The sequence below is a fragment of the Schistocerca serialis genome, chromosome 4, assembly GCF_023864345.2.
Source record: "Schistocerca serialis cubense isolate TAMUIC-IGC-003099 chromosome 4, iqSchSeri2.2, whole genome shotgun sequence".
Taxonomy (NCBI): Eukaryota; Metazoa; Arthropoda; class Insecta; order Orthoptera; family Acrididae; genus Schistocerca; species Schistocerca serialis.
Window position 1 is genome coordinate 47,412,133 of NC_064641.1, and position 21,649 is coordinate 47,433,781.

At 39.4% G+C, this 21,649-nt stretch overlaps 2 protein-coding genes across 2 annotated transcripts in view; both read left to right on the forward strand.

Moving 5' to 3' along the window:
• Positions 1–12,406, forward strand: part of LOC126474218 (putative neural-cadherin 2) — a 201,372-nt gene extending 188,966 nt beyond the window's left edge. The window contains exons 11-12 of the mRNA XM_050101681.1: positions 10,698–10,906; positions 12,380–12,406. Of these exons, the coding sequence (XP_049957638.1) occupies positions 10,698–10,906; positions 12,380–12,406 (236 nt within the window). The remainder of the gene's footprint in view (positions 1–10,697; positions 10,907–12,379) is intronic.
• LOC126474219 (neural-cadherin-like) overlaps positions 10,783–21,649 on the forward strand; it is a 105,110-nt gene continuing 94,243 nt past the window's right edge. The window contains exons 1-4 of the mRNA XM_050101683.1: positions 10,783–10,906; positions 12,535–12,688; positions 12,792–12,960; positions 13,050–13,250. Of these exons, the coding sequence (XP_049957640.1) occupies positions 12,654–12,688; positions 12,792–12,960; positions 13,050–13,250 (405 nt within the window). The 5' untranslated portion in view covers positions 10,783–10,906; positions 12,535–12,653. The remainder of the gene's footprint in view (positions 10,907–12,534; positions 12,689–12,791; positions 12,961–13,049; positions 13,251–21,649) is intronic.

The window sequence follows — 21,649 nt, forward strand, 5'->3', positions numbered from 1 at the left end:
GTGCACACACACACACACACACACACACACACACACACACACACACATACACAAGGGGGGAGAAGGGGGATCCTATTCTGAATCAGAACAATGTGTACATGCTAGAACAGAAAGATTATAGGATACTAACAGCCTCTGAAGTGTAATGTGTTTCCTTCAAGCAGAACATATGCAAGTAATAAACTTTTTTTACATTCTGACTTTTTCATTTCTCCCTTCTTTTCTCAGAGTCTTCTTCTTTTTAAGGTCACTGTTCTTACACTTGTTCCATCAGGTTTGAATCCAGACAGCTAATTATCATGGGAATTATGGTACACAGTGTGTCACTGAATTAAGGAATGCTTCCTACACTTGACAATAATGAATAGTTTGGTCACTGAAATACTGAGCATATGGTACATGTTTTTTACAGAGAAACTGTACTACACTTGTAAACTGACTAACATGTTCCATATCATAGTGAAAGATTGGGATTAGTCTTCACATACTCAGTGGTGGTTCATGAGTTCACATTCTGGATGTTTTTAGATTCAGATAAATATGAGAGTGTGAAATTAAAAAGAAATAACTGTTTCGGTGGGATTTTTTTGCTTTGTGCATAATTAAGTACAGTTTAAGGAAGAACAAAATAACGCTTAAGCTTCTGCTACTCTCTGTTCCACACTTTTGTGTAAGTAGAATCTTTTGAGCTGTTTTACTTTTTCAGACAATTGTAAAAAATTGTTGACATGTTTTTGTTAACAAATTAACTTTGGGGCTCAAGTCAGACATTTTTGCATTGCACCCACACAATATCCTTGTGCTTATTATACACTTCTTTGTTTAATGTAAGTTTGCAGTCACGCTTATTTGATTTTGTCACTTTCTCAGTCAACAGTTTTGGTCTGGGAGGCCTTAGTTCCTTTGCTGCAAACTTCCCCTGAAATTTTATTTTCTGTCAGAAAAGTAGGCAAAGAGTACATGGTATGCAAATAGAATAGCTAATTCACAGGACAAAATTAAAATCATATGGTCAGTTGTGAAGGAAGTGTCTGGTCAGCAGCAAATGGTTGACGATGTAAAGTCAGTTTGCAGTAAAAATATTTCTGTTACTGATAAATCAGACATATGTACAGTATTTAACAATCATTTCTGAGCATTTCTGGTGAATTAAATAAAAATTTAGTTTCTACAGGCAATCATATAACTTTCTTGGCAAATGTCTTTCCATGACTGATGTCTGAAATACTACCCTGTGATACAGACAAGGAGGAAATTGTATTAATAATTATATCACTGAAGACTAAGGACTCACTATGGATATGACAGAGTGCCTAGCAGAATATTAAAGTACTGTGCTGCACGTGTTAGCCCTGTATTTAGCCATATTTGTAATTTTTCCTTTAGGAATGGTCAGTTACCTGAATGATTAAAGTACTCAATAGTAAAGCCGCTTAATAAAAAGGGAGAAAGGGGTAATGTAGACAATTTTAGACCTATTTCTACACCATCAATGTTTGCTAAAGTTACTGAAAAGGCTGTGTGTGTAAGGACAATTGATCATTTTATATCACATGATTTGCAATCAAATGTACAGCTAGGCTTTAGAAGTCATTTAACAACTGAAAATGCTATATTCTCTTTTCTCTGTGAGGTACTGGATGGGTTAAACAAAAGGTTTCGAACAGTAAGCATATTTTTTTATTTAACTAAGGCATTTGATTGTGTTGATCTCAAAATATTGCTCCAGAAGTTGGACATTATGGAATATAGGGAGTAGCTCATAATTGGTTCACCTCTTACTTTAGCAACAGACAGCAAAAGGTCATTGTTCACAGTGTTCAGAATGGCTGTGATGTGGGGTCTGAGTGGAGCACTGTCAAGTGGGGGCTACCGCAGGGATCAGTGTGGGGTCCATTCCTGTTCCTGATTTATATAAATAATATGCCCTGTAGTATTACAGGTAACTCTAAAATATTTCTGTTTGCTGATGACACTAGCTTGGCAGTAAATGATGTTGTGAGCAACATTGGCCCAGTTTCAAATAGTGCAGTTCATGACCTAAGTTCATGGCTTGTAGAAAATAAACTAATACTAAATCACAGTAAGACTCAGTTTTTACAGTTTCTGGCACACAATTCAACAAAATCTGACGTTTTAATTTCACAGAGTTGGCATATGATTAGTTAAAATGAGCAGTTCAAATTTCTAGGTGTTCAGATAGATAGAAAGCTGTCATGGAAAGCCCTCTTCAGGATCTTGTTCAAAGACTTAATGCTGCCATTTTTACTATTTGAACAGTATCTGAAGTGAGTGACCATTCAACACAAAACTTAGTCTACTTTGCTTATTTTCATTCACTAATGTTGCATTTTGGGGCAACTCTTCCCATTCTAAAAGGATATTTTTGCTTAGAAATGGCCTGTTCGGACAATAAGTGGTGTAAGTTCATGAACCCATTGTTGACCCCTGTTCAAGTGTCTGGATATTTTGACGTTGGACTCTAAATATATATATATTCCTTATTGTCATTTCTTGTTAACAATATTCACTTATTTGCAAGAATAAGCAGCTTTCACTCAGTTAATACTCAGCAGAAATCAAACCTGCATTTGGATCAGACTTCCTTAACTCTTGTGCAGAAAGATGTGCAGTATACTGCTGCATCCATTTTCAATAAGCTACCACTTGAATTCAAAAATCTTAGCAGTAATCCATATGCTTTCAAATTGAAACTGAAGAGTTTCCTCATGGGTCCTTCCTTCCATTCTGTCGAGGAGTTCCCTGAAAAATAAAGCTGATTCTTGTTGTATTGTTGATTGTGTTTACTTAAATTTATGGATTGACTTTTTTTGGGTTCATAAACATTTTATTTTTACCTGTTATTACTTTTATGTTGTAATTTCATGTACTGACATGTTCCATGATCATGGACAATTGCTCCTCAGTTTGGTCCTACGGAACTTGACATGTAAATAAATAAAAATAAAAACTTGAAACAGATCCAACAGAGGTCATGTTGACACTGCACACAAAGGTCAATTCCTGCATAGTAAACAACCAACTCCAAACACAAACTGCCATTTGTGAAAATTATTAAATTCAGGTAGTACTATCTGCCAACAGGGTCACTTGTTTAGAATACAAATGAGAACTATAAGGGCCAAAAGCACACCATCATCAATCTCACATGTAAGTGAATATCAGAGAAACCAGAGAGAGCTTTGTTTGAATGTTCATATATACAATGTGGACCTACAGGACAGATAAAACAGACCCACCATAAGATCAATAGAAGTCAGAAGAATAAATAAATGTTACAGTCCCTCAATCAACGACGATGTGCTTTATGATTCTCAGCAACTCCAATGGATTATCCTGTGATAAAATCCAAAACTTAATATACTATGTCTCAATCAGAATCCCACAAAATGAGTTTTTCTGTCAATATAACTACAATATATACTGATGTCTGGTCTTATTTTACCATATGAGTGAATTGGCAAATCTAAGGAGTGGGCTACTGTCGAGGAGGGGAGGACTGTTGTCCCAAATCCCCCCACCCCACCCTTCCGCTGGATTCACCTCTGCATACAATGATGGAGACATGGCTTAACAACAGCTTAGAGAATTATTTCCAAGACAGAATTTTCATTCTGCAATGAAATGTTTGCTGATTTGAAACATCCTAGCAGATTAAGATTGTATACCAGACCAGGATGTACCTATGGCTGGAAATAGTTGCTTTGGCCGTGGCTAAGCCATTTCTCTGCAGTATCCTTTCTTCCGGGAGTGTTAGTCCAGCATGGTACATAAAGAACTTCTAGGACATTTGGTGGGCTGGAGAAGAGGCAATGGTAGAAGTGAAGCTGTGAGGGCAGGTTGTGAATCATGCTTGGACATTTCAGTTGGTAGAGCACTTGCCATGAGAGACAAAGTTCCCATGTTCGAGACTCAATCAGACACACTGGTTTGATCTGCCAGGAAGTTTTAATTCAAACCTGTTTGCCATATGTCTTTTGTTCTACATTAATATTTCTTTTTTTTTCTCTCTCTGTGTTCCTGACAAATCATCCTTGGTTGTGTAGATCCACTATCTCATAACTGAAGGGTTTTTTATTCCTTCAGCAATAATGATTTTCATTGGACAAGCAGCTTGGTCTTAAATTCTGCCATAGGCAGTAATTCAGTGCTAACTATTAACCTCTCATGTTCTATGGTACATACAGATTTCTTTTAACATAGTAGACTCATGACTGCCTACCTATCCCTCCCTTCATGTCTTAGGTAGTTAATTCCAACCCTAATGGCAGTGAAGATGAATTGGGTAACTTATACAGTGTGTTACAAAAAGGTACGGCCAAACCTTCAGGAAACATTCCTCACACACAAGATGTTATGTGGACATGTGTCTGGAAACGCTTAATTTCCATGTTAGAACTTATTTTAGTTTCGTCAGTATGTACTGTACTTCCTGGATTCACTGCCAGTTGGCCCAATTGAAGGAAGGTAATGTTGACTTCGGTGCTTGTGTTGACATGCAACTCATTGCTCTACAGTACTAGCATCAAGCACATCAGTACGTACATCAACAGGTTAGTGTTCATCATGAATGTGGTTTTGCAGTCAGTGCAATGCTTACAAATGTGGAGTTGGCAGATGCCCATTTGGTGTATGGATTAGCATGGGGCAATAGCCGTGGTGCGGTGCGTTTGTATTGAGACACATTTCCAGAATGAAGGTGTCCCGACAGGAAGATATTTGAAGCAATTGAACAGCGTCTTATGGAGCACGGAACATTCCAGCCTACGACTAATGACTGGGGAAGACCTAGAACGATGAGGACACCTGCAATGGACAAGGAAATTCTTCGTGCAGTTGACGATAACCCTAATGTCAGCATCAGAGAAGTTGCTGCTGTACAAGGTAACGTTGACCACATCACTGTATGTAGAGTGCTACGGGAGAACCAGTTGTTTCCGTACCATGTACAGCATGTGCAGGCACTATCAGCAGCTGATTGGCCTCCACAGGTACACTTCTGCGAATGGTTCATCCAACAATGTATCAATCCTCATTTCAGTGCAAATGTTCTCTTTACGGATGAGGCTTCATTCCAACGTGATCAAATTGTAAATTTTCACAATCAAAATGTGTGGGCTGACAAGAATCTGCATGCAATTGTGCAATCACGTCATCAACACAGATTTTCTGTGAACATTTGGGCAGGCATTGTTGGTGATGTCTTGATTGAGCCCCATGTTCTTCCACCTACGCTCAATGCAGCATGTTATCATGATTTCATATGGGATACTCTACCTGTGCTGCTAGAACATGTGCCTTTACAAGTTCATGCACGATGGAGCCTCCTGCACATTTCAGTTGAAGTGTTCATACGCTTCTCAACAACAGATTCGGTGACCGATGGATTGGTAGAGGCGGACCAATTCCATGGCCTCCACGCTCTCCTGACCTCAACCCTCTTGACTTTCATTTATGGGGGCATTTGAAAGCTCTTGTCTACACAACCCCAGTACCAAATGTAGAGACTCTTCATACTCGTATTGTGGACAGCTGTGATACAATACGCCATTCTCCAGGGCTGCATCAGCGCATCAGGGATTCCATGCGATGGAGGGTGGATGCATGTATCCTCGCTAACGGAGCACATTTTGAACATTTCCTGTTACAAAGTGTTTGAAGTCATGCTGGTACATTCTGTTGCTGTGTGTTTCCATTCCATGATTAATGTGATTTGAAGAGAAGTAATAAAATGATCTCTAACATGGAAAGGAAGCATTTCCGGACACATGTCCACATAACATATTTTCTTTCTTTGTCTGCAAAGAATGTTTCCTGAAAGTTTGGCCATACCTTTTTGTAACACCATGTATATGCCTGTATTCATGAAAGTATACAACTGCTGTTACAATCTCAATAATGAGTTGAGATTTTAATGTAGGGTATCCACTCATCCCATATTTATGGGACAGTCCCATTTTTTTTCTAAAATGTCCTGTTGTCCCAAAAATTTTCCTGGGGTTTTCTAGTGTCCCACATTTTTGTGATTCTGCTTAGCTAAGGTATTTTATGCTACCAGATGACTGATTTACAACTTACGGTGCATCATTGTGCAAGTATATATGCTGGGAAGTGTCACTTATACTATTGTCTGTAATCTTCATTTATTTAGTGTTAATGTTTTGTAATATTCCAGTTTTGCTCCCTTTCTCACATACCAAAAAGAAAGTGTAATTTTAACAGCAATATAAAAAGTAGGTTTACTTTTATCACTGGCAGTGAAGGAACTGTAGAAAATATGTTATGCACTCACACTAGTAATGCCCACCAAAGTGGCCAGATGGACCTGATTGCAGCAGCACAGGCCACAGAAGATAGAGCAGTGTACACGGCTGCCAGCCATAAAGTAGTACAGCTGGGATCTGCTCACCCACAGGAATGAAAGGGTAGGGGCTCAGGAAACAGAGAAAGGCATCATCCAGCACAGAACCACAACAAAGTTTTTCATTTGGGAGTTGTATGTATGCACTAGTTGTTCAGCCTCGTTCTCTGATTGAGGAAAGAATGGCAGAACCATAACATGACAAAGGCCATGACAGGAACAAAACAACTGAAACGTGAGAGAAACAAACTGGGGACCCAATATCAGAAACTAAGTCACAAGGCAACCTCTGAACAGAAAAAAAACTCAAAAGCAAACCAACTGAGAAAAAGCACCCCCAACTGAGATCCAAAAGGAATTCAATAAGGAACCCTCAAAGTCTACATGAATGCATTCCCAGGGCTGGCATGGAGTGGACCAGGGGGACAGAGATGCCCTGGGAGCTGCATGTTGTCTAGCACACTGCTCATAAGCCATGACAAAACAGACAATTTCGCCATCAATACCTGCCAAAAGAACAAGTCTCCTAGCTAACAGTTTTGCGCACTAGTGCAAAACACCCCAATGGCCCTAGTGGAGAAGGTGTAGAACCTCTTGCCATAGTGCAGTAGGAATGACTACTCTGGGAGAGATGTCTTCTATGGACAACAGCAAAGCACTGTCAAAAGCAGAGATGTGGCACCATAAATAAAAATAGTTGCACAGGAGGTCCAAAGCTGAACCTGGTGGTTTATCTGGACAGTCCTATTGAACTAACTGAACCACTCGGCAGAGAATGGGGTCAGCAGCAATGGCAGCTGCTATGTGTGAGCTTATAATTGGTAAACTCTTGACTGCAGCCTGTGTTTCTATACCAAGATGGAAGCAATCGAAATCAGGATCAGGACCCATGGAAAGGCAATACAAGGCGTCCACATTGACATGTTTAGATGTAGGTTGGAAGCGAATTTCACATTTGTAGCATGACAAGAACAGGGCCCAGCATTGTTTGTGGTGTGTTGCCTTGTCAAGTAAGAAAGTGTGGGGGTAAACACAGAAACCAAGGTTTTATGGTCAGTAGTAAGGTAAAACTTGGAGCCATAAAAAACATAAAATTTCTGGAGGCCATAGACTATGGCAAGTGCCTCTTTTTCCACATGAGAGTAATGCTGCTGGGCCAGAGTGAGAGATTTATAGATAAAAACAACAGGTTGGTCAGAGTTGCCGGCATATCGGGGCACCAGGACTGCACTGAGGCTGTACTGTGAGGTGTCAGTCACCAAAACTATGTGCTGGTCTGGAGAGAATATAACTAAACAAAGGGCCAAGAATACTTTTGATTTGAACATTCGAAAAACAGGCACACAGTGGGTGGGCCAATACTGCCACTCCTGGCAGGAATTTGCAGTAGTATGCTGTCTTCCATAGGAAAGCCTGAAGCTCCTTCATGAATGAGGGGCAAGGCATACATAAAGCAGTAACAACGTGTTCTAGCAGAGTCTGAACCCCATCCTGTGAGACTTCAAATGCTTAATAATGAATAGAATGTAAACTGAGATTTCACAAGGTAACACCATAAGACTTCAGACTGTAAGGCAGAAAACAAAGTGTGCAAATTTTTAAAGTGATCAGCCATGGAGGAGCCCATGACAACAATATCATCCAGATAATTAATGCAACCCAGGACAGGCATAGTCAATTGCTCTAAAAATCAGTGGTATGTACCAAGGGCACTAGCCACATATTGACAGGGACCAAAAGGAGTATTCAGAACCAGAACTCACTGAGAGTCTTCAACCACAGGAACCTGCAGATAAGCTTTGAGCAAATCAATTTTAGGAAAGTACTACCCACCCTATATTTTCACCAACAGTTCCTCCTGGCATGGTACAGAATATGTATCAACGATCAACTGCACATTGACAGTAGTACTGAAGTCTCCACAAAAGTGAAGTTTCTGCAATAGCTTCCAAACTACAACTAGCAGAAGTGATCATTCATTAGCCATAACAGGCTGCTTTCACTTGCTCTTTCAGGATGACAGGAACAGGACACACATGACAAAAATGAGGCCAATCTGTGGATTTCAAAGAAATATGAGCAGAAAAATTCGAAGAATACTCTATACCTGCCAAAAACAAGTCTGAAAACTCCTCACATATAGTTTCCAGTTGCAAATACCACACCTGATCAGACACAAGGCACACTGTGTCAGTGACAGAAAATTCAAATCCCTGAAATGTGTCCATTCTGAGCAAATTCTGAACCCTAGCGTCAGCAAAACCACCAAAAATGTAATGGAATGAACCACTGACTTGTAAGAGGCAGATGCTGTAACTCACCCCAAAAGTGCAATGTTGTGACCAGCTTCCATGTGACCAGTGCCAACGGTGGCAAGCCTAAACTCACTTAGGTTTGAGAATTCAATAATGGCACTGCAGCACCTGTGTCAGCCTGGAGTTAGAGCACTTGAAGAAACACACTTAACTCAATAAACAACTTGGGAGAAAAGAAATCAAAAGCATTGGAGTCACACAGTTTACGTCCATGTTCATCTCCTGCACAACCTTTGGCAAATAACACATGGAGGTGGTGTGGCCTTTCTTCTGGCAAGCATTACAAGAAGCCCTGGGCTTAAGGCATGCTGAACATTCTTGCTGGACAAAACAGGAAGGATAAAACAAAACAGAGCATGCTGGCCCTGGCATTGTGGTGCTCACGACTGCTTGGGCCGACCTTTGTCTGCTCAGGCCCACATATCTACCACTGCCTCTGACACTTCCTTTTGCAAGCTAACTGTCATCCTAGTGGGCGCATCTTGCGACACTACTGCCACATCACCCCATGATTCAATTTGCTCACCCACTGTCTGAAAAACTTCAAAAGCTGACACTATTTGCAAAACTTCTGCCAAAGAGGAGGGTTCACAGAGTAAAGCCTTTTGTGAAACTGCCTTGTATGGAGCTAAACAGATAATTGCACCACACATCATAGAGTATGCGTAAGAGTCATTAAGGGCATCAATTATGAATTGAGACTTACAGCTAAGGCCATGAAGTTAAGTCGCTGAAGCCCTGTATGACTGATTTGGCTTGTTGTGGCTTCGGTAGAATTCAACTCACACCAGTATAATGGGCATTCATTTGCAATGGTAGATGGACAATAAACTGCACTTGTGATCAAAAGTAAGAGCTACCGGTTCTTGTAAATGGGCAAGCTGACACAGTAACTGATACATCTTAGGTGGAATACATGAGAGGAATAATGCTTTGCACAAATTTGAGTCTGTCTCACCAAAAGCCAAAATTGCTATCTAAGTCTTTTTTCATAATCTATCCAGTCCTCAGCTGAATTATCAAACAGAAGAAAACTGGATGCATAGACTAGTGGAACAGTACATTGTCTGTTAGCGGAAGCCGACAAAGTGGTCACTGCCAAAGTTAGCTGTTCAATCAAGGCCAGTAGCATGATGTCTATTATGATTTAACCTGAAGAAAATATACTTAAATAACACACACACAGAAACTGTCAATTGTGTAGTAACCAAGTAAGACATGAAACAGATCCAAGTAACACAAATATGACTTTATTCATAAACCTCTGAACAATAATGGAAATAAGCTTCTCATGACTTCACATGCAACAAGACAAAAGAATCACATAGAAGGTGCCACATAAGTGATACACATCACAGTCGATGGGGATGCTACATACTAAAATAACATAGTGAAGGTGAGCCAGAGCTGTTCGACACACATATAGGTGCGAGTCACTGTGCACACTTCCAACAGTTGGCCTCTAGTGGGCAGCCCATGCTGATACAGATGGCAGTTGATTTAAGCACATACACATAGTAACACTACACTCAGTGCACGCTCTAGTAGCAGGAGTCATTAAATACAATTTCTGTCCCTTTTGTCCTAATTGTCACAGGTTTTTTCTAAACTTTTTAAAAGTCCATTTTTAATTAAAAAAACCTTTAGATTAATATTTATTAACACAAAGCTACATGAGACAGAAGATTTAATATTATAGCTTCATAGTTAATTTTCTACGTATTTTAAGCTGAGTCACCCATTACACATAATCTTTCAGTTATACAATCAGTTACTATCTGTTTCTACACAAACAATCTTTATTCTTTGAAAAATAATCAAATTGATGACATAATTTCTATCACTAAACACACACTTCGAAGTTAAAGATTTCCTAAGATAATGCACAACTGTCAGAAATCAAATGTAGTAAATGCTCATGAATGACTCAAAGATTTATTTTTGCAGAATTTATTCAACATTAATTGTGTAATCCCTGATGCAATGCATTTTTTTAACAGATGGTCATGATGGAAATGGCTCAGCAATTATTTCTTCACTCAGAACTTTTGATCGGGAAGAGAAGCGAGAATACTTGGTCCCAATGCTAGTTATTGATTCTGGCTATCCTCCACTTACTGGTACAGCCACAGTCAAAATTACAATTGGAGATGTCAATGATAATTTGATGAAACCAGGAAAAAAGACTGTACTGGTTTACAAGCATCAGGTAAGGTGCATTAATGACATATTTGTTTAATAATGCCCTTTGCTTCATTTTAAATCATATACTTTGTGCGGATTTGTGATAAGCTAGTCTTCCCTACATATGAGTATACATGAAACTATTAGACTTGCTGAAATAGGAAAAGTAACACGAAAGTTAAAATGTGAGTTGCAACTTTTTTTTTTTTTTTTTTTTTCAAATTCTTTATGTCTCTTGCGTACTCCAAAGCTCTAAATTAATTTTGCTTTTTCATTAAACATCTTCCCCTACTTTCTATCCACTTTTTCCTCAAAGAAAATAGACACTCGGAGAAAAAACTTGTCAGATCCTTCTTTTGGTGCCTCTGTCTCATTTGTTGTTGTTGTTGTTATTGTTGTTGTGGTCTTCAGTCCAGAGACTGATTTGATGCAGCTCTCCATGCTACCCTATCCTGTGCACACTTCTTCATCTTGAAGTACCTACTGCAACCTACATCTTTCTGAATCTGCTTAGTGTATTCGTCTCTTGGTCTTCCTCTATGATTTATACCCTCTATGCTGTCCTCCAATACTAAATTTGTGATCCCTTGGTGCCTCAGAACACTTCCTACCAACCGATCCCTTCTTCTAGTCAGGTTGTGAAACAAATTCCCCTTCTCCCCAGTTCTATTCAGTACCTTCTCACTAGTTATGTGATCTACCCATCTAATCCTCAGAATTCTTCTGTAGCACCACATTTTGAAAACCTCTACTCTCTTCTTGTCTAAACTATTTATTATTGTCCATGTTTCACTTCCATACATGGCTACACTCCATACAAATACTTTCAGAAAAGACTTCCTGTCACTTAAATATATACTCGATATTAATAAATTTCTCTTCTTCAGAAGCACTTTCCTTGCCATTGCCAGTCTGCATTTTATATCCTCTCTACTTCAGCCATCATCAGTTATTTTGCTCCCCAAATAGCAAAACTCTTTTACTACTTTAAGTGTCTCATTTCCTAATCTAATTCCCTCAGCATCACCTGCTTTAATTTGACTACATTCCATTGTCCTTGATGTTCATCTTATATCCTCCTGTCTCATTTAAAACTATAATAGTACATTTTGTTTATCATTGTCTATTGACTTTTATGAATAAAAAAATGCTACTAGTCACATGTTTTGTGGACTGCGAACACTAGATAAGTCGCTTCTTAGATTGTAGTAAGTTACCACTTCCACCAATGTAGCACAAATATTATTGTGGTATTTCTTTGTCTTATTTTCTCTGCACAGTATTTGTTGATTTTTCTCATCTCCACATGAAAGTTGTCCGCCCTCCCCCTCCCCCCAGCTATTCAGTTTACTTTTTCCTTTAACACTGTAACAACACACATTTCTGGAGCTTTCTGCAGTAAACATCCACAGTTTTTCTGATGGTGCTGAATAAAGTTTCTGTTTATGTGAAAATACTAGCTAATTTTGGCATTAATCAACATTTGTTTTTATTGTAGCTCAGTAGTACATTCATCGTACTTTAGAATTTAGGTACATAATATAAAGGGCATGCTTTAGTATAACACTCTTACATTGGTTATTTGTAGATTTTCATACACATATTAGAATGTGTTAATATATTTCCACACTGATATAAAGGATCAAACTCCAGAAACAGATATTGGAAGGATACACATAGAAGATCCTGACGATTGGGACCTACCTGATAAGAAATTCTACTGGGCAAAATATCAGCATCACCAAAGATTTAAAGTTGATGAAGATACAGGGATGGTGACCATGAGATCAAATACACCAGAGGGAAAGTGAGTTCAGCATTGCACTGAAAATAAATCTATGTATATTCATTAAAAGATCTTTTTACCCAGTTTATGGCACACATTTCAAAGTTATTCATGTTAATTTCAGATACACTCTGATGTTCAGAGTGTCAGATCGAAGGCATTCACAGCATAATGTCTCAGCGATTATGATTGTTACAGTAAAGAATTTGCCACATAGTTCTGTCAGAAACTCAGGATCAATGCAAATTTCTGGAGTATCTGCTGAAGACTTCATTAGAGAGTGGCAGTACATGGTAAGTTAATAAGCCAAGTGTGCTAACTACTGATGCCTCATACACATGTTAAATGCAATCTGCAATGATTTGCTTTTCTTTCTAAGTAGGGTACACAGATGAGTAAGGCTCAACATCTTACAAATGTATTGGCAGAAATACTCAGCACTGATGAAAGAAATGTGGAAATATTTAGCATTAGGCAACAAGGAAAACAGCCACCTCTGCTAGATATTTTCTTTTCTGTCAATGATCCAAAGCTTCACAGGCGTGAAACAATAACTGGACTCCTACAAGTGCACAAAGAAGAGGTACGTTTTCATTGATCATCCATACACTCATGGGCAGTTGAATCAGAGGTAGCAGGATGACCATGGTGGCTCACTATTGCTTTCAGTGTCTCTGAGAATCATATAAAAATATGTTACCATGATGTTCTGGATGAAAGCAGTTGCTACACAGTGCTGGTAAGTGTCTCTGATACAATTGCTCATGAGTGTAAATACATCTACATTTTATCATAATACAGTTTGAGAAATTGCCTCCAGATCCAACTCAAAAGTTTTACTTGCAGCAATATTCCCCCTTATGATTTTCAAAGACTTGAGTCAGGCCTGAAGATGTATTCAGAAAGCCTACTGGTTGATGTAGCTGCTCATGAAAAACCAGGAAATTTGGGTTGTATCCAGTCTGGCTCAAATATTTAATTGTCCCGTCATATACAATAAATTACAAGTTCACAGTCTGAATAGCCCACACTAATATCATTTCATGTCACTGCATATTCATTGATTTTATCCTTAAAGATCCGTTCATTTCAATGCATTTAATTCAGTTCAGATAGATTTCTGCCAGGTAGAACAAGGTAAGGTAGAATGCTGAGAAATGTGATGACATAAAATACAAGTATATAAGAAACAAATCCCCCCCTCATGAACCATGGACCTTGCCGATGGTGGGGAGGCTTGCGTGCCTCAACGATACAGATAGCCGTACCGTAGGTGCAATCACAACGGAGGGGTATCTGTTGAGAGGCCAGACAAATGTGTGGTTCCTGAAGAGGGGCAGCAGCCTTTTCAGTAGTTGCAGGGGCAACAGTCTGGATGATTGACTGATCTGGCCCTGTAACACTAACCAAAACAGCCTTGCTGTTGTGGTACTGCGAACGGCTGAAAGCAAGGGGAAACTACAGCCGTAATTTTTCCCGAGGGCATGCAGCTTTACTGTATGATTAAATGATGATGGCATCCTCTTGGGTTAAATATTCTGGAGGTAAAATAGTCCCCCATTCGGATCTCCGGGTGGGGACTACTCAAGAGGATGTCATTATCAGGAGAAAGAAAACTGGCATTCTACGGCTCGGAGTGTGGAATGTCAGATCCCTTAATCGGGCAGATAGGTTAGAAAATTTAAAAAGGGAAATGGATAGGTTAAAGTTAGATATAGTGGGAATTAGTGAAGTTCGGTGGCAGGAGGAACAAGACTTCTGCTCAGGTGAATAGAGGGTTATAAATACAAAATCAAAAAGGGGTAATGCAGGAGTAGGTTTAATATTGAATAAAAAAATAGGAGTGCAGATAAGCTACTACAAACAGCATAGTGAACACATTATTGTGGCCAATTTAGACATGAAGCCCATGCCTACTACAGTAGTACAAGATTATGTGCCAACTAGCCCTGCAGATGATGAAGAAATTGAAGAAATTATTCAGGTAGTGAAGGGAGACGAAAATTTAATAGTCATGGGTGACTGGAATTTAACAGTAGGAAAACGAAGAGAAGGAAACGTAGTAGGAGAATATGGATTAGGGCTAAGAAATGAAAGAGGAATCCGACTGGTAGAATTTTGCACAGAGCATAACTTAATCAGAGTTAACAGTTGGTTCAAGAATCATGAAAGAAGGTTGTATACATGGAAGAACCCTGGAGATACTAGAAGGTTTCAGATAGATTATATAATGGTAAGACAGAGATTTAGGAACCAGGTTTTAAATTGTAAGACATTTCCAGGGGCATATGTGGACTCTGATCACAATCTATTGGTTATAACTGTAGATTAAAACTGAAGAAACTGCAAAAAGGTGGGAATTTAAAGAGCTGTGACCTGGATAAACTGAAAGAACCAGAGGTTGAACACAGTTTCAGGGAGAACGTAAGGGAACAATTGACAGGAATGGGGGAAAGAAATACAATAGAAGAAGAATGGGTAACTTCGAGGAATGAAATAGTGAGGGCAGCAGAGGATCAAGTAGGTAAAAAGACAAGGGCTAGTAGAAATCCTTGGGTAACAGAAGAAATATTGAATTTAATTGATGAAAGGAGAAAATATAAAAATGCAGTAAATGAAGCAGGTAAAAAGGAATACAAACATCTCAAAAATTAGATCGACAGGAAGTGCAAAATGGCTAAGCAGGGATGGCTAGAGGACAAATGTAAGGATGTAGAGGCTTATCTCACTAGGGGTAAGATAGATACTGCCTACAGGAAAATTAAAGAGACCTTTGGAGAAAAGAGAACCACTTGTATGAATATCAAGAGCTCAGATGGAAACCCAGTTCTAAGCAAAGAAGGGAAAGCAGAAAGGTGGAAGGAGTATATAGAGGGTCTATACAAGGGTGATGTACTGGAGGACAATATTATGGAAATGGAAGAGGATGTAGATGAAGATGAAATGGGAGATACGATACTGCATGAAGAGTTTGATAGAGCACTGAAAGACCTGAGTCGAAACAAGGCCCCGGGAGTAGACAGCATTCCATTAGAACTACTGACGGCCTGACAAAACTCTACCATCTGGTGAGCAGGATGTATGAGAGAGGTGAAATACCCTCAGACTTCAAGAAGAATATAATAATTCCAATCCCAAAGAAAGCAAGTGCTGACAGATGTGAAAATTACCGAACTATCAGTTTAATAAGTCACAGCTGCAAAATACAAACGCAAATTCTTTACAGACAAATGGAAAAACTGGTAGAAGCGGACCTCGGGGAAGATCAGTTTGGATTCCGTAGAAATGTTGGAACACGTGAGGCAATACTAACCTTCGAATTATCTTAGAAAAAAGATTAAGAAAAGGCAAACCTACGTTTCTAGCATTTGTAGACTTAGAGAAAGCTTTTGACAATGTTGACTGGAATACTCTCTTTTAAATTCTGAAGGTGGCAGGGGTAAAATACAGGGAGCGAAAGGCTATTTACAATTTGTACAGAAACCAGATGGCAGTTATAAGAGTCGAGGGGCATGAAAGGGAAGCAGTGGTTGGGAAGGGAGTGAGACAGGGTTGTAGCCTCTCCCCGATGTTATTCAATCTGTATATTGAGCAAGCAGTAAAGGAAACAAAAGAAATATTTGGAGTAGGTATTAAAATTCATGGAGAAGAAGTAAAAACTTTGAGGTTCGCTGATGACATTGTAATTCTGTCAGAGACAGCAAAGGACTTGGAAGAGCAGTTGAACGGAATGGACAGTGTCTTGAAAGGAGGATATAAGATGAACATCAACAAAAGCAAAATGAGGATAGTGGAATGTAGTCAAATTAAATCAGGTGATGCTGAGGGAATTATATTAGGAAATGAGGCACTTAAAGTAGTAAAGGAGTTTTGCTATTTAGGGAGTAAAATAACTGATGATGGTCGAAGTAGAGAGGATATAAAATGTAGACTGGCAATGGCAAGGAAATCGTCTCTGAAGAAGAGAAATTTGTTAACATCGAGTATAGATTTAAGTGTCAGGAAGTCGTTTCTGAAAGTATTTGTACGGAGTGTAGCCATGTATGGAAGTGAAACATGGACGATAACCAGTTTGGACAAGAAGAGAATAGAAGCTTTCGAAATGTGGTGCTACAGAAGAATGCTGAAGATAAGGTGGGTAGATCACGTAACTAATGAGGAGGCATTGAATAGGATTGGGGAGAAGAGAAGTTTGTGGCATAACTTGACAAGAAGAAGGGATCGGTTGGTAGGACATCTTTTGAGGCATCAAGGGATCACAAATTTAGCATTGGAGGGCAGCGTGGAGGGTAAAAATTGTAGAGGGAGACCAAGAGATGAATACACTAAGGAGATTCAGAAGGATGTAGGTTGCAGTAGGTACTGGGAGATGAAGAAGCTTGCACAGGATAGAGTAGCATGGAGAGCTGCATCAAACCAGTCTCAGGACTGAAGACCACAACAACAACAACAAGAGGAATAGAACACCAACCTACAAAAACATCAAACATCTGTTTTGCAGTACTATGACAAATGAGACAAAATTTTGTTATCTACTGATCTGCAAACATCTCCAGGTCCAGAGCTAGAAGTGTTTTTTAGAATGACACTCTCATTAAAATCAGAATACTTCTTATATTAGCAAAACTGCATTGTTACTACCTTGAGAGTAGCTTAATAACACTTAAAACATATCATCACAATTCCTCTTTGCATTCTGAGCAAGCTTTATCAACTGCAGCTACTACTGAATAATAAGAGCTACAAATTGAATTTATGTAATTATCTCAAGTTATTTTGTTAATGTTCACTTGGATGAAAAGAAATTTAACAAAGCATATAATGGAAATTGCACATTTTACCATGACTGTTGTGGTGATAGCCTAGTTAATCTTATCATAAACATAACTGAACTAGAACTAAACGGGTCACATATCTCTTATTTTCATTTTTAGCTGGGAGTAACTACTCTCATAAAAAAGTCAGTGCTTTAAAATTTTGTTCATGTAACTGTTATGTAGAAGGCCCTCCTAGATACTTGGGAGTTGTGAGAGTTTCCAGTTTCCAGTGTTGAGACTACAGTCATCCTATCTTTGATTCTGAAGTAGAACTGCAATGCATAACAAGCTGACTGTTTCACAAGTATTTCAAAAATTATAAATACTCTCAACCAGAAGTGTAAAAAAGCCTCATAATCATTACACAGCTTACAGTCAATCATTGCTGATGAAATCAGAATAAGGACTAAGACTCAATGAAACTGCTGATAATTAATGATTTCACTATTATAACATATCTGTCTCATGATTCTTTATCCAAACTCATCGAACTCTCAAGCATGATTCTGCTCACGATTAGTTAAAAATTAAACAAATTATTATTTGTATCTTCAGTGCCTAAGATTTAAGACTGTTCAGAAGAATGTTGTTTGTTCATTCAATGGCTATAATTACACAAGATTTCAGATTGTAATATTTCATCATTTAAGTATTTTATTATATGGTAGTCAAACTGGCAGGTCGTATTGCCCATGAAAATGGCGCTCTCTTACTGACTAACAATCTTAGTGGCTTCTTAAATTTATTGACACTATCACTTTTGCTTGTTGTGAAATTTACAAGTCCTATAGAGCTCTGTGAGTTAACATTTCTTGTTTTTATCCAAAAGTGTGCTATGAAATAGTATTTTGACATACCTCACTTTTAAGAAAGAATTTGTTTACTAAATTCACTGTAATATATGGATGATGGGGATTTCATCTGCATCTACATCTACATGGATACTCTGCAAATCACATTTAAGTGTCTGGCAGGTGGTTCATCGAACCACCTTCACAATAATTCTCTATTATTCCAGTCTTATACAGCACACAGAAAAAATGAAAACCTATATCTTTCCATGCAAGCTCTGATTTCCTATATTTTATTATGATGATCATTTCTCCTTATGTAGGTCAGCATCAACAAAATATTTTTGCATTTGGAGGAGAAAGTTGGTGATCAAAATTTCAAGAGAATATTCAGCTGCAATGGAAAATGACTTTGCTTTAATGATGTTCCTGTACCATTTCAGAGACACACTCTCCCCTATTTCATGATAATACAAAACATGCTGACCGTCTTTGAATTTTCTCAATGTACTCCATCAGTCCTACCTGCTAAGGATCCTACCTTTTATCTGCTTTTTTGAATAGGTTAATTTTTTGTTTATTTTTGGATGAATTGGGAGTTACAATATTTAATCTTGCTGTGACAGTCCAGTGTTCACTAATCCCTGTATCTGTTTTGATGCTTGTTATCAGCATCTCTGGCATCACTCTTTTCATTTCATATCATGTATCTCAATTTCATATAAATCCCTTGTAGCAGTATAAGCCACATTTCTCCACTGGCTCCATTTCCCCAGTGATGTTATCTCCACATATAGTACTGGAGAAATTTTGGTAGTAGTGTTTGGAAATCAGAAAATCACAGGTGGGCATTTCCAGGGCAATGAAAGTTCAAATCAGCAAACCTGGCTTCAAGTCCCCAGTTTGACATAACTTTTCAGATCTCAGAAGATATTGCAGAGGTCAAGGTGTGGCCCTCGTGGTGGTGGGTGGATCAACTGTGGGCAAGACAGGGTGGAATGCCATTTCCGCACCTGGACATGGGTTGCAGAGGTGGTGATGGCTGGGGACAAACACGAGACCACCAGTAAAACATCCCTGATTAAGAAAGTCCTTTGTCTACAATAGGTATAAAGATGGAATCAAAGCTGACAAGAATGTTGTTGTCCTCTGTGATCTAGTCAGCCATGGTCATGCAGCATGTCAGCATCAGCAGTCTGCCTATCAGTCTGTTGCACATGCTGTTGGCGGCACATGCTGGTGGTGGCAGCTGTTGGTGTTAGTGCAGCCATGGGGTCCTGACAGAGACAGCTCCTCTCTGTTTGATCACTTCATGACTGAAGCTTACAATGCATTTTTTAAACTGCAGTGCCAGACACGACTGAAGATGACAGAACTTGCCCACTCTTGGTACTGAACAGCAGCAGTGTATCTGGGCAGCTAGTTAGCCCAGGATCAAACCCACATCACCAATGAAGTGGCTGTCAGTAGGAAGTAGTCACCCAGCAGGTGACCTACCAGTCCAAAAGTGCTAAATTGTCTGCATACACGCTCAGGCACAGGCCTGCAGCTAAAGGTGACAAAGCCTGTCAGTAGTAGCTGACTGCTTCAGCTTTAGCTGCAAGTGGTCTTCATCTTGTAGTTATTGGCTGGCATGGACTGCATTGCTCAGCATTCTGTACACACCTGGATATTGCTGTGCACAATAAATATCAGAGAATGAGGGTCTCATTTGGGTGATATATTTGTGAGCAGGCTGGCTAGTGTTCCTCCAATGGCAACACCCACACCACAGAAACTGTTACATGATGGAGCAGCCGGGCATTGCTGTTGGGCCATGACAACTTCATTTGTCCTGGTTTTCCTGTCTAGTTGGCTCCTTCAAAAGTCCTGCCAGAGCTGTGAGATGTTGCAACTTTGGCTCTTGTTGTTGGCTAGTGTATTCTACAGTGTCAGCTTACCGAATGAATGTTCTTCCATCCTGACTGCACTCTTTTGCTGAATAGTAGCAGCTGTTCTGGCTTACAAGTGCTTCTCCCTCTATAGAGTCATTCTACTGACTGGTGCAGGAACAGTTCATCATCTCTGGCAAATATTCAAAGAATTTTTCACTGTACAAAAATGTGCAGTAAGAATAAAGTGCAGCATTCACCCAAGAATTTCCAGCTGTAAACCATGACATAAATGTTAATTGAAACTGCTAATTATAGACTTCATTTTCTGTAACTACATGAGAAGGCTTGCAAATAATAGCAGTTTTTGAGCAGGTAGCAACACTTTTATGGTGATGAATACTTATCTTGATAGGATTTGAGGGTGATGTTCATGGTTGTTCATGTATCTGCAGATGTCTTAGGTTCATTACATTTTCTGATTATAATGTTTTCTTTAGCTATTATCCTATTTTTACCTTCTAAATAAAAATTCCGACACAGATATTCAGATAATTTTCTTCATTTACTAGTTCCAAACACCTCACAAACAACTAAATATGAGTTAGTACTAATAGTAACTAATGGTGGGTCTTGGCCACTCGTTTCATATAGGGTGCCTAAAGGAAGCTGCGTTTTCAGAATGCTATACAACAATTCAAGCTAATAAGATTAGTAGTTTTATTTCAATAAAGCAGGTTGACAATACTTAACTTGAATGTACAAAGGTAACACAAGCAATGGGTGACATATAACAAATTCAAGTTCTTGCTATACATAATGTTCGAACAAGCAATGGATACAGATGACTACAATCAGATATCGTAGCACTCTCTGCCAGGCCATGCTAATACTCTGAAAATCATGTCCACTAATGTCCACTGAGGCCGATAGGAGTGGCACTTCTATTCACTTCTTTCAGAGGTTGGGCCTGGAGCGGCACGGTCCTTGTCAGCGGGCTATTGGCTGACACTTCCTCACCACCTTCTCTGGTCTTGCATTCTTCATCTTCATTCCGGCACTTGTGGTTATGCCATAACATGCCTCCCCACCCTCCCCCCCCCCCCACCCCACAAAGTGATGAACTGTCATCATGAGGGATACAGGAGTGTGGGCGCAACGTCAGGTTGGAAGCTGTGGCTGCAGGGAATGTCAAGCTTCCGTCCGTACCCCGCCATCCGACCTGCGCTCTGGCGGAAATGTCCCTTGGGAAAATGACCAGAATGGTACATGTCCACCTCCTGCTGCCATGAACCAGAGAAAGAAGGTGGCAACAGCTGCAGTGTGGGTGGATCCAACTCCATCAGTAGGATGAGAGGAGATGGCAGAGGCAAAGGCTTCATCTCCATGGGGTTGTCCTGTGGTGTCCTGATGACACCTTCTGGCAGCTGCTGTGGCCACACTGTCCTCTGGACCCATGAATCTGGGGGAAGAGAGACTGAAAGATCATTGTGTACATGACAG